The following is a 13,735-nucleotide window of genomic DNA, read 5'->3' as shown; positions in this document are numbered from 1 at the left end:
TATATTCATCCAAATGTTGATATTTTCTTGGAGTAATGAATAAACTGTTCGGCTGAAATCATTCATAAATATATTATTTTTGAATAACTTATATCTATTAATTTACCTAAAATCATGTTATATTTCTATGTGCATAAAATATGTATATATTATTTTTTCCCTAGTTACGAATAAAACAGGAATATTGATAGCAGTAAAAGTACTTATAGTATCTGTAGTATCTTTAATAGTTTTTTGTCCAATGTATGATGCATACTTTGAAAAGTCTTGCTACAATATAAACATTTTCAGTGCTTAAATCAGTGTTCTTATGAATGCTGTTTATGTTTTAACTGGGGATGGTGTATCACTTTTAAGTAAGGTCAGTAAAATATGCTGTCTATTGTCACTAAATGGGGATAAGATTTTTTACTGTATTCATTTTTTTGCCCTGTTTTTAGTGAAATTTCTGATAAAAACATTTATGTAGTTTGAGTAGTTGTGTAATTTTTCAATTGAAGTATATTCGTAAAGTTAAATTATAACTTAACTGTAATTTTTTAACAGGTCAATATAATTAAAAGCAATATAATTGTTATTCAGCTAACCTGATTGCTTGTCTCTGAATTGTTGATACATCTACTGTCTACAGTTGGCTCATTCCTGTCCACCAGCTCATATGGAATGTCAATGGCTCCTTCGGTGGTTGACCAGAAAGAACATCCTGCTTCCATCTCAAATAGTTTCAGAGGCGGTTGCATTTCTGTGTAAGACATGGCTGTAGAGCTGAAAGAGCCACATTACAGTAGCAATAACATTTAACTATTTATATTGATTTATTTAGATAGAAATATAGTTTCGAAAGAATGTCTAGTTTCGTGTAATATTATAACTACCCGACCGTGTGCAAATGATACGAAGGAAAAAAAGTAAACAATTTTTCAGGAAATAGTTGAAGAAAGAAAAATAGCATGTATTAAAAACACTTTGTAATTAACTTATTTTTAAAGTGGGCTAAGGGACTTACATACACTGCCCATCTTCATTGTGCAGGACATTGGTTACAGAGTAGTTATTCTCTTCATCTGATGTGTCATTTTCTCTTGAAGAAATTTCTTGTGCCGTTTTTACTCCCTGGCTGCCAAGGTGACATCGTGAGTCTCTACCTTCCGGAACTTGATAACTGCAGCTATCAAGTTTAAATTTTTTCCTGCAATGCATAAAATTTATCCTTTTTAATACCGACTTCTTTATTTTTGTGCAATAAATGACCTTACACTGAACAGACCAAAAATCTTATGTATATTTTGGCCAAAACATATTTGTTAAATTAATAGAACTGTTTGTGTTGCCAATCTTACTTTCTCTAAAATAATAACTTAGATTTGTTTTAAATAAAATGTAAACAGTTACTCACTTTGCCGGATAGCTTTCTTCATAGTACACTACTTCATGCACTCCGGAAGTTATTTCGTTTTCAATCAGTTCTTGATGGCTGCAGTGAATTCTTGATAGGCTCTGGTTTTCCAATTCTTCATTGACATGGTTTTGTTTAGGTATAGTTTTATTCCTGTGAATAAATTGATAATTCAGTGCCAAATAAAAAATGTACACATTACACATTTTAAAGGTTAATACTACAGCGTTAATAGAAACACATATTATATGCTTCGACTGTGAGGAGCCAGAGTTTGTTTCCCCCCTCCCCCTTCCCAACAGGGAGCTCAGTCTGTCCAAACTAATAACTTATGGATGCATTACATATCATAAACATACATATTTAACCTATATATTTTAAATAAACTTTTCAATATGCGACTGTTCATCTAAGATAACTCAATATTATGGTGGGGAAGGTGTTGGAGGTGAGAGATCACAAGGTAGACTAAGTTTCGACTACGCAGGCTAATGAACGCAATCTGTATTTTGTATGACATATTACAAAACAAACTGACCTTTGACTCCAGTATGCTTTGAGATGAGTAGCTTCATTTTTCTTTCTTGTTGCATAAATATAAAGATGATTCTTCTTTATTTTCTCCAGTTTCTTTTTAACTCCATCCTTGAAAAAGAAATCGTGCATATAATAGTACTTCTCGATGCTGTTACAAAGCCAAATATCGATCTAACAAGGGGTAAAAATAACAGTCGCTCAACTTTTTCCGCCTACAGGTAACCTCCACTTGGCTCCGAGTATGCCTTACTGAGTCTTCTCGCCGCGCGATGTGGTGGGCGTAGAATGGTTGAGGTTTCCTCTGCCTGAATCCTAGAATTTATTACTTCCGGGTCATTCCATGCCATTTCACACACCTGCTGACATCACCATCACCGAATTCAATGAAACTTAGGGCTTTAACACTACAGGTTCAGGAAAGTGAATTCTCAAAGTTACAGCCCCCTGTGAATAATACTTTTTATACAGCAGGGTTGCCAATTTGTGGAAAAAGTGGAATTGTGTTAATGCCTTACTAGAGTAGTTTTAGTGAACATGGCCTAATTCACAATGTTCTAGTGTTTGATCCCAGATCCATCCCAAAATGAAACTTATGTCACTTAGACCAATAACGCACTTCATAACATATAATTTTTTCACATTTTTCAAAAATATACTTTTCAAAAATTTCAAGGTCACATGTTACATGACCATGACCTTGAAACAAATTTCTTCTAAAATTCGTAAAACTTATTTTTATCTCAAAGGACACTTTTCTAGCTTTCTATTGAGCCCTACTTCAAGGTTCTCACTCAACTACAAAGGAAGTTACAAATATTTTTATTGGACCTCGCGCAGCAAAAATTCCACTTTTTCCACAAGTTGGCAACCCTGCTGTATAAAAAGTATTATTCACAGGGGGCTGTAACTTTGCTAATGCACTTTTCTGCACACCTACTGCTAATTTGCCGAGTTTTTTTTAATTCTGAGATGGTGATGCCAAAAATTATTATTTTCTGGTTGATTTGGCATGGAATGACCCTTCCCGACCAGGCGGCCTCAGTGGTAGACACTATTCCTGCGAATACATGTGCTTATCGCGATATCCGATACCCCGACGCGCTGATAAGGCGACCGAGCAGCCGTCAGACGAACTTCCCCTCCGCTGCCTTCACAGCAGCCGCTAGCCCCACTCCTCGGCTCCAGTCGCCGGCTGAAGAATACGCCGCGCGAGGGAGACACTTCCCGGCAGAATAAATGTGCGGAAATGCTTTTCGTCGTAGAAGTATTCTGGGAGTTTTTCAGCGGTGACCTATGTATTTTTTTACACCATTTTAATCAACGATTAATACTCTATCGTTGTGTGTTTCTACTTTTTTTGTATGCATTACACACGATACATAAAACAGCTGCGTAAAACCACACATTCGGAAATATTTTTACCTATGTTACGAATTTTTAAAAGCATTATAAAAATCATAGATCGACCCATTCATCCTTTCCTTATGCACGCAAAAAAAATGACAGTGTTATCTGTAATGGGAAGCTGCAAATTATTCTTAGCAAAAGGCCCTACAATCACGTCCTGAAGACTGTCTGTATAGGCCTCTTAATCTGGAGTAATGAGGGGCCAATTAGAGACCTTCGCTCAAAGAAGTGTCGAATCACAGACACTCGGTCGAGACGACTCACAAATCAGCAGCCAATGAACAGGTGGCATTTGCCCGAGTGTGTAGAGTGTAGTAGAGTCTATCCTGGAGGTCATTGAATCCGCGAATTTTGCAGGTCTCTAATCATAACTTAGAAACACGTAACTTAGGAACACACAACGCAGAATCACACAACTAAATAAACGTCGTATCTTAGAAAGCCATAACTTATAACTATCACAACTTAGAAACAAATAACTTAGACACACGTAACTTAGAAATATCACGACTTAGAAACACACAACTTAGAACAGGCATTACTTAGAATATTCTATATTGTGTGTTTATAAGTTGTGACAGCACCCCGTCGCCCACAGCGAGCCAGTACCTCTGCAGGGTGACTTAACAACAAATTCTTGGACATGCGACATTGCTTATACCTTAAAAAAATGTACAATTAGCGCACGGACAACAAAACCAATATCAGCTCGTGCAAATTAATATCATGTGCTTGAACATCGCAGAGAATTCCGTGGAATGAATTAAATAAAATTAAAAAAAATGTTACGAGTCTTTCAGTACTCGCCAGAGATGTGTAAACATCTAGCCTCGGTAACGAGCAATCTCGTGTGTTCTCGTGCTGCAAACTTGACACGAAATTTAAAACTTCTAAAATAATGCCAAGCGTGATAAATATACGAAAATGGAGTTTTCAGCTATATTTCTGGACGTGAATCACAAGTAGTTTCCGCACCCGCCGCTAGAATTAGCTGCCGGAGCAGCTAAGCGGACTATCGAATCATTCGATTTGCAGAGCGAAATTTTAAACAATATAATGAAACGGCTGCGATAAAAGCGAAAAAGACTTGAAAAAAAAAATTACTAACTTCCGACTTTGGAACTCATCTTCGGCAAGGAATTTTATTAAAATACTGCCTATCGTGTTAAAAAAAATTTCATTTAAAAGTTAATACTGTGGAGTTTCCCTTTGTCTTTCTGAACTTTGGTTCGCGCCACCCGCTACGGATGGCAGCACCGAGGTTGTTACACATTTCCGTTCCTTGACTTCCGTCGCGTTCACGAAATCACTCCCAAATGCCGTATACCGGGAGCTAAGATGTTACACGTAAAAATACAGCGCAGACGAACAAAATAGGCTAGATTCGCCTGTGCGTCACTGTGTTGTCAGGGGTTTTATTCTTTCCCCGCAATTATCTTTGTTTTCCAGACACGTAACTCGTAACATTTGACGTCAGCTGGTATTGGCCGGTTCTCCGCGTGATTGCGTTATTAATTTCTTGTTGTCCATTCGTAAGGGTTCTTTTTTTCTGACAACCAGAATTGATGGCGTACGTCCAACATATTATTAGAGACAGGAAAAATTAGCGGATTTATTTCACGATATGCTAGAATCCAAATAACTGTACCTTTATATTGCTCCTGTGATTGGCTTACAGTTTATCTGAAGGACTTTGAGCCAATGGAAAACATTCAACCAAAAAAGTATCGAATCGCAAGCGTCCCAGTTGACAGGTTTCATGAGTCAATAGCCAATTAGCAGGTGGCATTTGCCTGAGTATGTAGGAGGGTGTGGAGTCTATCCTAGAGGTTATCGAAATCGCGTATTTTTCCAGTGTCTACATATTATGGTAAATCAAGCTTCCTCATTGCAATAATCGATCATTCAAAGAACGTACTTCCTGCAGTCTGCGCTGCTGAATCATGTCGTCCTTTGCTGTGGCAGACCTCTTGACCCGGATGATTGTCAAAGATCTTGAGGGGACAGACCGTCACTCCTCGCCTCCCGTTTTCACTAACGTAAACTTGTTTGGGCTTTTTGAGTAGCTGAATTCATGCTTACATTATGTTACAACCCGGGTTTTAAAATGTCAACCAAATTCTTAATAAGTATTAAAGTACACTGTAATTGTTTTTTTTTTTTTGTTTTTTGTAAATGGAACAGAAATATTCACGTAGGCCCTACATTTACACGAAAACAACTGCATCACCACAAAATAATTTTCGCAGTAATACTGGGTTCGGATTCTTTCCCGGGAATTTATGCTTTGTGTTGTCCCAGTACCAACAAATAGTTAAGGTTATATTGCAAACCGTTCTCTGAATAGCTTTCCAGTGTTAACTGCGCACATTAGTAAGCATGATTAAAAATAAAGTAAAATTGTTGAATGCTTGCTTATCTTTTCCGTGGTTTAAAAAAAATATGCTTGAATGAAACAGCGAATAATATTTTCGTAATAAATACTCAGTATTATCTCGACAAAAGGTGTTTCATGTGTGCAAAAACAACCATAGTCGTGTGTTGTACAAAAAAGTAGTATTACAAACTTTATCTTGGCAACAGGTATTCCATAGGTAGAGACCCGTGAAATTCGCGGATTCAATGACCTCCAGGATAGACTCCAATATCCTCTACACACTCGGGCAAATGCCAACTGTTCATTGGCTGCTGACTTGTGAGTCGTCTGGACTGGGTGGCCTGTGATTCGACACTTCTATGAGTGAGGGTCTCTAATTGGCCCTCAGTCCTTCAGATTAACAGTGAACCAATGACAGAAGCAACACTAAGGTATAATTATTTGAATTTTAGCATAACACGAAATGAACCCGCGAATTTCACGGGTCTCTATCCATAGGAATCTCTTGTGACAGCACTTAACGTTTTTTTTTTTCCTTCTTCTTTGCGCTGGACTCGGCGCCTGTAGCGACTGTGTTTCGACGCCGGCGAGGCGGTCTGACGACCCGTGGAGTGTGTGTGTGTTGCGAGCTGCGCACTCGCCGTTACGCAACACCGTGGCCCCCCCCCCCATTCACCCCTTACCCCATTCCTCCCGCCATCCACAGGCATCGCCACCGCTGTCGGCGACGCGCGCACCTTCTTGTTCTCGCGCAAGGGCAAATCCACCCGCTTCACGGGATGTTCCGTGGGGGAATCGCTCCGTTCGTTCCGTGGACCATTGCCCATGGATAGATAGAGACTGGAAAAATTCGCGGGTTCAATGACCTCTATGATGAATTCCATAGTTCTACGTAAACTCGGTCAAATGACACCCACTCATTGGCCGTTGTCTTGTGAGACGACCCAAAGTAGCAGCCTGTGATTCGATAAAGCTTTGGTTGGATATTTCTCATTGGCCCAGAGTCATCCAGGTGAGTTGCGAGCCAAATAGCAGAGGCAGCACTGAGGTATAACTATTTGTATTTTAGCCTGTCGCGAAATGAATTCGCGAATTTTTCCGGTCTCTAACCATGGATATATAGAGACTGAAAAAATTCGCGCTTGGGATGACCTCTAGGATAGACTCCACCACACCCCTACATACTCAGGCAAATGCCACCTGCCCATTGGCTACTGACTCGTGACACCTGCCAACTGGGACCCTTGCGATTCGATACTTTTTTTGGTGGAAGGTTTTCCATTTGTTCAAAGTCCTTCAGATAAACTGTGAGCCAATCACAGAAGCAATATTAAGGTACAGTTGTTTGTATTCTAGCATATCGTGAAATGAATGCGCGAATTTTACCGGTCTCTATGGCTAGAGGCCCGCCCAATGCCCTGTACCGTCTAGTGTCGGGATGAATCCCACACGCCTTTACACGCACCAGTACGCGTCCTGTGTCCACTGGACCTTCCTCGCCGGACTGCGCGTGGACCTTGATCGTTCGCACGCGCTGGAAAAAAATTATTCTCGGGTTCAGACACCTCCGGGATAGAGTCCACGATCCAATGCTTACTTGGGTAATTAGTTGTTTTTTTTTTTGGTTCGTTGGCTGCTGATTTGTGAGACGTCTCGACTGGGTTAGCCTGTGATTACGATGATTCTTTGATTGATGTTCACCTCATTGGCCCAACTGCGGGCCAATATCAGAATCAGCCCAAAGATATACTTATTTGAATTTTTTTGCCCATTGCGAAATGAACCAGCGAATTTTTCCTGTCTCTATCCATGACATAGAGTAAGTAATGAACTACATTCGCGAGGCCAGACACCAACAGTGGACGATTACGTCTGGTCTTTAAAGCTCCAATCATAATGTGCAGTCGACAGTCTGCCGTCTGCAGCCCAATAAAGTTCACAGTTTCGAGTACGTTGACCTCTACGATAAACTCTATAGTTCTCTGAATTCTTGGACGACTGTCAGTCAGTAACTCATTGGCTGCTAAGTTATTAGACGTCCCAAAGCAATAGCCTGTGGTTGGTCACTGGTTTGGTTGAGGGTTTCATACTGGCCAAGAGTCGTCTAGCTAAATGGTGAGTCAATAGGTAGAGACCGGAAAAATTCGCGAATTAATTTCGCGATAGGCTAAAATACAAATAGTTATACCTCAGTGCTGCCTCTGCTATTGGCTCACAACTCACCTGGATGACTCTGGGCCAGTGAGAAACACCCGACCAAAGTTTTATCGAATCACAGGCTGCTACGTTGAGACGTCTCACAAGACAGCAGCCAATTAGTGGGTGACATTGTTTGACCGAGCGTAAGTAGAATTATGGAGTTCATCCTACAGGGCATTGAACCCGCGAATTTTTCCGGTCCCTACTCATTGGCTGCTATAAGTTATTAGACGTCCCTAAGCAATAGCCTGTGGTTGGTCACTGGTTTGGTTGAGGGTTTCATACTGGCCAATCAAGAGTCCTATAGCTAAATGGTGAGTCAACAGCTGAAGCAACACGAATGGACTGGGGATCCCAACCCGAGTGTTCTGGAATGCGAGTCCGATGTGTTTCAATTGCGCCATCTCACCCGGCCCGCGTTTCGATTTGTTTGTTTCTGGCCTTGAGGGTCAGATCAACACGGCGTCGTTCGTCCTGCGCGTCCCGATCGGTTCCACATGTGCGTCGTAAACTTCTCCTCGGCACCCCGGACGCGTCCGCCCGTCGAAAGCGTCTCCATTGTTTCCCCGGCCGCTTTATTGTTATTCCTCCCGCGGGGCGAACGTTAACGAGCCGTATTTCGACGCGGGAGCCTGCTAAAGGCGCCGCGAGGTCCCGCCACTGTCGCCGCGACGTGTCAATCGCCGACTCACGACCAACTGCGACCGCAATCTGCGTCTTGGCGAAACAAACACGGCAAGCCTAATATGTGCATCACACGCCCGAATATTCACCTTCGGCCAACCTCGGGTTCATTTATATATATTTATATTTCTCTGTTTATTTTAATGTAGCTATACCAACCTAACTAACCGTCCATAGTGTTTTAAAGTGTTTTAATGTAGCTAACCTAACCGACCACTTTTAATATTTGAATTAATTTTTCCTGCGCAAAAATAAAACAAATCCCGAGGTTGGCCGAAGGTGAATATTCGGGCGTGTTCGGGCAGGGACAGAACTTGATGTACATCTTGGGCTTCTCAACAAACACACACCACATATAGGCACTGGGGAAAAAAAAAATTCGCTGTTTAAATTTACCTCTAGGACAGACTCCACGCGATCCTCTATGCACACGGGCAAACTACACCTGCTCATTGGCTACTGACTCGTGATACCTGTTACGTGAGGGTGCTGTTGACTCAACATTTCTTTGATTTAGGTTTTTCACTGGTGAGTCATTCAGATAAACTGCGGCTCAATCACTGAAGCAGCAAAAAAAAAAAGAAGTTACTTTTCTACCCAAATGAATCTACAAAATTATCTTGGCTCTAACTATATAGCTCTCCGAGACCACCACTGTACTTACGAGACCTTATTACGTAGTAAACTATTACTCCGTGTCCTGTCAACCGACCTTTACGACTGACTTTAGCAACGGCTGTTAAGGTTATAGTGGGTTCCGAAACACGCTTAACTTAAAGTGGGGTCTCTTGCTCCATATTTTTTTCTCCACATTACTAATAGTTAAGGGTTATTTCTGTCAATTTATCATTATACCTATTTAACACTATGCTTTGCATTTGTTGTCGTCACAAATATTATGAAGATTTATCTACTAAGTGTGATATAATTGATGGAAAAAGTCCCGCAATTGATAACAATTACGACACTTAGTACAGTTTTAAATTGACAGAATTAGCCCTTAACTATTAGTAATGACGAGAAAGTATATAAAAAAAATCAATATTATGTGTGAGATTCCGCCTTAGTTTCTAAAATATTTGCCAATCACAAACACATTTCATTCGCTTTTCAGAATTGTAAGTATTAATTAGTCAGAAACTATGTTAATATATTTGTAGATAAAGAATAAATTTTGTTCTCATTTTTCTATGGGGATATAGATATTTTACATTTTTTTATAATCTATCGTAAAGAATGACTATGAAATTAGTTGGTTTTTGGATAAAGTTCATGCGTGTAATGCATACACAATAACTCTGAATTTATTTAAGTGAATTATTTTTCTGTCAATTTAAATGAGTTAAAGGAATATGAAAATAAATTAATTATTCGATAAGATAAAACAATACATTGATTCAAAATATACAACATTTAAAATTACGGATAGAAGAAAAAATAAAACTACGCAAACTACCAGAGGGAACAAAATTCTGTTAAATAGCAGAGAAAACTCATCATAACTTATATATCCAGCCGTATATTAAGAGATTTATTTTTAAAATTTGAAAACAATTTAACAATTTTTTTTAGTTAGTATAGCTACAATTCTTGGCAGATTTTTTTTTTTTTAAAGAACTTTGTGGAATTGTTTTATGAAGTAGCGGAATATTTTAAATCCTCTAGCTTTAACTGTATTTTAATTTTATACGTAGGTACCTACTCGTTATTGCAGCTTTTATGTGCATGATTTTAATGTCATAACCGTTTGGAAAAATAAATATATACCTATATATTCTCGTGAATGTTTGAAGTAAGTTAATCTGTGCCCATAAATTTGCCAAGATCGTTAGTTCTTAATTATAGTTTGATTACAGTAATTATTATTCATAATTTTTATTTTGTGCACAAATTACAACAAAAAAAAAGAGGTTTCTTCAAATGAAATGTTCTGCAGTTTTAGGTTAGGAAATGTATGACGTGTGACCGAAGGGTCAAAAGGCAAAGGATAGCTTGGGGAAGGGGGGGGGGGCAGAAGGGAAAGGAAGGGCTACGCGTATCGACTGTAACCGGTACTATTAGAAAAAAACAGGGTTGGGTCAGTAGAATATTACGCGTAGAAAATAGGTAATCTACATGTATATTCTACTGTAGAGTATGTCATGTAGAATATTGAGATTTATTACATAGTCTACACGTAGAAAATTATGTTTATTAACATCATACAGACTACATATTTACCTGGAAACTAGAATTTGTATGTTTAAAATTACATATTTAATATTCTTTAGTACAATAAAACTAGAGAGTAGGATTGGTTTCCATTTATCAAGTCAGTCAATATTCATCAGATGGGACATCTCGAAGTTTCAGCGTATGGTACACATGCAGCAACTTTTTTGACCTTTCAAATGTAAGCCTGTTTCGTAAGGGGCAGTGGACATACGACCAATTACTAAATGCCCTCTCTAGTTGTGCAGATGAGGCTGGGATATTCAAGAGCTTAATTGCTAGTTTGCTTATTTCTGGATGTTTTCGTTGAGCAAGCCCCCAGAAAGATGATGGATTAACAACACCTTTCTCTCTAAGTAACTGAAAAATACTATGCTCTGTAGAACTCTTGAATTTTGCTAGATCATCCAGTCCTTGCCCATCAAGTTCTTGAAGCAAGAACTCCTCCACCTGCAACAGATTAATTTGTGTGGCTAACTAGAAGCAGTTAAGATTTCAAATGTTAACAACAACAACAAGAAAACAACAACAACAACAACATAATTTACAACTGCATTTGGGCTACCGTATTTTCCAGGGTTCACTTTATCTGTCCTCTCTCTTTCCCTCCCTCTACCCTTACTTTTCCTGAATGCTCCAACCCCTAGATTCGTCCCCCAGCTCATTCCACTCTCTCACCATTCTAACCAGCATTGAGTTCTTTCCTCTCTGTTCTCCTTCTCTGCCTATGGACCGTCCAACAATTGCCCCTCCTTCCCTTGTAGTGCCCTCTTACCGATCTGTCTCTTAGCTTCCCCATGATCCCTCTCCATTCAAAACATGGCTATATCCTCACCAATCTCTCCACCCTCCTCCTTTCCTTCAGAGTCTCTCAACCCAGCCCTCCTTAAATTTATTCACTTCCTGGGTACATACCTCATCATGCTGTTCTGCAGAAAACCTCTTCCCTAGGTAGACTGGGTGCAAGAAGTTTGCTGCTAAGCCATATGTGGTAAGTGCTTGCTCACGCCTCTTTTCGACATTTTTTTGGAGTTGGATGTATCCATCTGGCAACCGTAATTGCATCCACTCTTCTGCAGCGTCAGCAATACTGAATTTGCTTTGCTGACACTTATTGATTAACGTACAAACAGGGTCAAACAGCTGGATGCCATCTGAAACTTGCTTCATGAAGTTGTCATCAAACATCAGCTGAAGAGCAGCAGGGTCAATTGATACACCCTGTCCAACCACCTTTTTCATTGCTGGTAGATTTTTCTGCAGACAAAGGAATGCATCTCTATTGCTGCACCATCGTGTTTCACATGCCAGTGTTATCCGGTGTCCACCATATGCAAGGAGACGTACTTCTTGATCAGCTGAAGTGAAAGCTTTTAACAATGTATTTACTCTTGATGCCAGCTGGGGTGGGACAAGCTCTTTTGCAAGAAGATTACCAGTATGTGAATTGCATGTAATGTGCCACAAATCTATTATTTTACCCATTTTCATCATATTGGCAGCATTGTCCGAACATACAGCATATAATTCTGTATTGTAAAGATCACGTGCAGATACAATTGCTTGTGAAACAATATCCTTTAGAGCACTTCCTGTTTCACTCTCTCCCGACAGATCCCAAGCATCAAGAAATCCAATGTCACCTGCTGCATTATGTATCATAGCAGCTATGTTTTTTGTGTTGGCTGCCTCATTCTTCCATCCATCGATGAGCAGAACAGAATGTTCACCAAACTTTAAAGAAGTTCTGCACTCTTCATATTCTGCATCAAGAATGGTTGTTGCAAGTGTTTTTCGAACTGGTGGCCTGTATGACGGTCTTAAAGTCTTGACAAAATTTTTAAAATGATTAGAGTCTACAACACTAAGAGGAATGTTACATCCAAATATAAGTTTCCCCAGTGCACGGTTGGCAATTTCATTCTCTGCTTTTGATATTTTATCAAAAAAAGTCCGGTTATTATAATCCAAATTTTCTTGTGTCGCGTTTGTGTGTGTTTCCATCAACTTTGGGGGCTCAATACATTTATGTACTCCTTCTGAAACCTCTGGTATGGAATTCTGTTCCATACGGTGAAAATCACCCAGGGAGTCGCCTGCAGTGAAAGAGTGTTGGTTTGTGTTTGTGACTGTGGGAATGCCTAGAACTTTGGTTAGTGAATTATATTCATGAGATTTGTACTGTAAGCCACCTGTAGATAAGGATCCTTGGCTTGTAGTTGCAACAATGAAACTCGTAGATTCACTAGGAGTGGAAAGGCCAAATACAGGATCATCATCATCATCATCACTAACTTTGTGTCTTCGTTTAATTGTGTGTGGTTGAACAGATTGTGATGCAGAGGAAACCGCTGTAGAGGTTACATTGCGGCATACATTCCTGAAACAGAAATCAGGTTTGTAAGCTTTGAAAGTAATTTCCAAATGCATTGTACAATGTCCTTATCATGTAAATAAGCACGTTTTGTAGGCAAGCTAATGAATGACCTTAGGTCTCTGTTAACTCTATATTTCTTAATCAATGTATGAATGCATGTTAGAATAAATCTAAATAAATATACATTATATTAATTGTAGGCTACCTGTTATCAAAATGACATAAACCTCAAACAAATACAAATCAAATGTAGTTTGTAATATTGTTACGATTTACCACGGGGGTTCGTAAAGGATAGCCCAATTAATAGATTTTATTTCACACACACAGTTTTATTTACTACCACTACTTGACACTTACAAATAATCTTCTAAATTAGCAAATAATTAATTACACTTAAAGAAATGTCAATTCCCCAGTCACTCGTTTCACACACCTCGCTGGGCCGCACTTCCGGCGCAACTCTCGTCGCAGCACCCCTCGTGGGTCTCCGCCGCGGGACTCCGTCGCCGCACTCCGCCGCCGCCGTCACACCCTTCGCCGAGAT

At 39.6% G+C, this 13,735-nt stretch overlaps 2 protein-coding genes and 1 long non-coding RNA gene across 3 annotated transcripts in view; 1 reads left to right on the top strand and 2 right to left on the bottom strand.

The window, feature by feature from the left end:
* The window catches only part of LOC134528228 (D-beta-hydroxybutyrate dehydrogenase, mitochondrial), a 106,985-nt gene that overhangs the window by 27,526 nt on the left and 65,724 nt on the right, over window positions 1-13,735 (top strand). The window lies entirely within an intron of this gene.
* On the bottom strand, window positions 169-2,196 carry LOC134528226 (uncharacterized). The gene is made up of 3 exons (XR_010074368.1): window positions 1,935-2,196; window positions 1,397-1,549; window positions 169-1,189 (listed from the first exon to the last, which is right to left on the bottom strand). It is a non-coding gene; the product is annotated as an uncharacterized LOC134528226 (long non-coding RNA).
* On the bottom strand, window positions 10,750-12,726 carry LOC134530452 (uncharacterized). The gene is made up of 2 exons (XM_063365279.1): window positions 11,727-12,726; window positions 10,750-11,261 (listed from the first exon to the last, which is right to left on the bottom strand). The coding sequence occupies exons 1-2, from the start codon at window positions 12,471-12,473 to the stop codon at window positions 10,917-10,919; spliced, it is 1,092 nt and encodes a 363-aa protein (XP_063221349.1). The 5' UTR covers window positions 12,474-12,726; the 3' UTR covers window positions 10,750-10,916.

The sequence above is a fragment of the Bacillus rossius genome, chromosome 1 (assembly GCF_032445375.1).
Source record: "Bacillus rossius redtenbacheri isolate Brsri chromosome 1, Brsri_v3, whole genome shotgun sequence".
In the NCBI taxonomy this organism is placed as follows: Eukaryota; Metazoa; Arthropoda; class Insecta; order Phasmatodea; family Bacillidae; genus Bacillus; species Bacillus rossius.
Note: the sequence above shows the minus strand (reverse complement) of the source record. Positions and strands in the feature narration are given on the sequence as shown.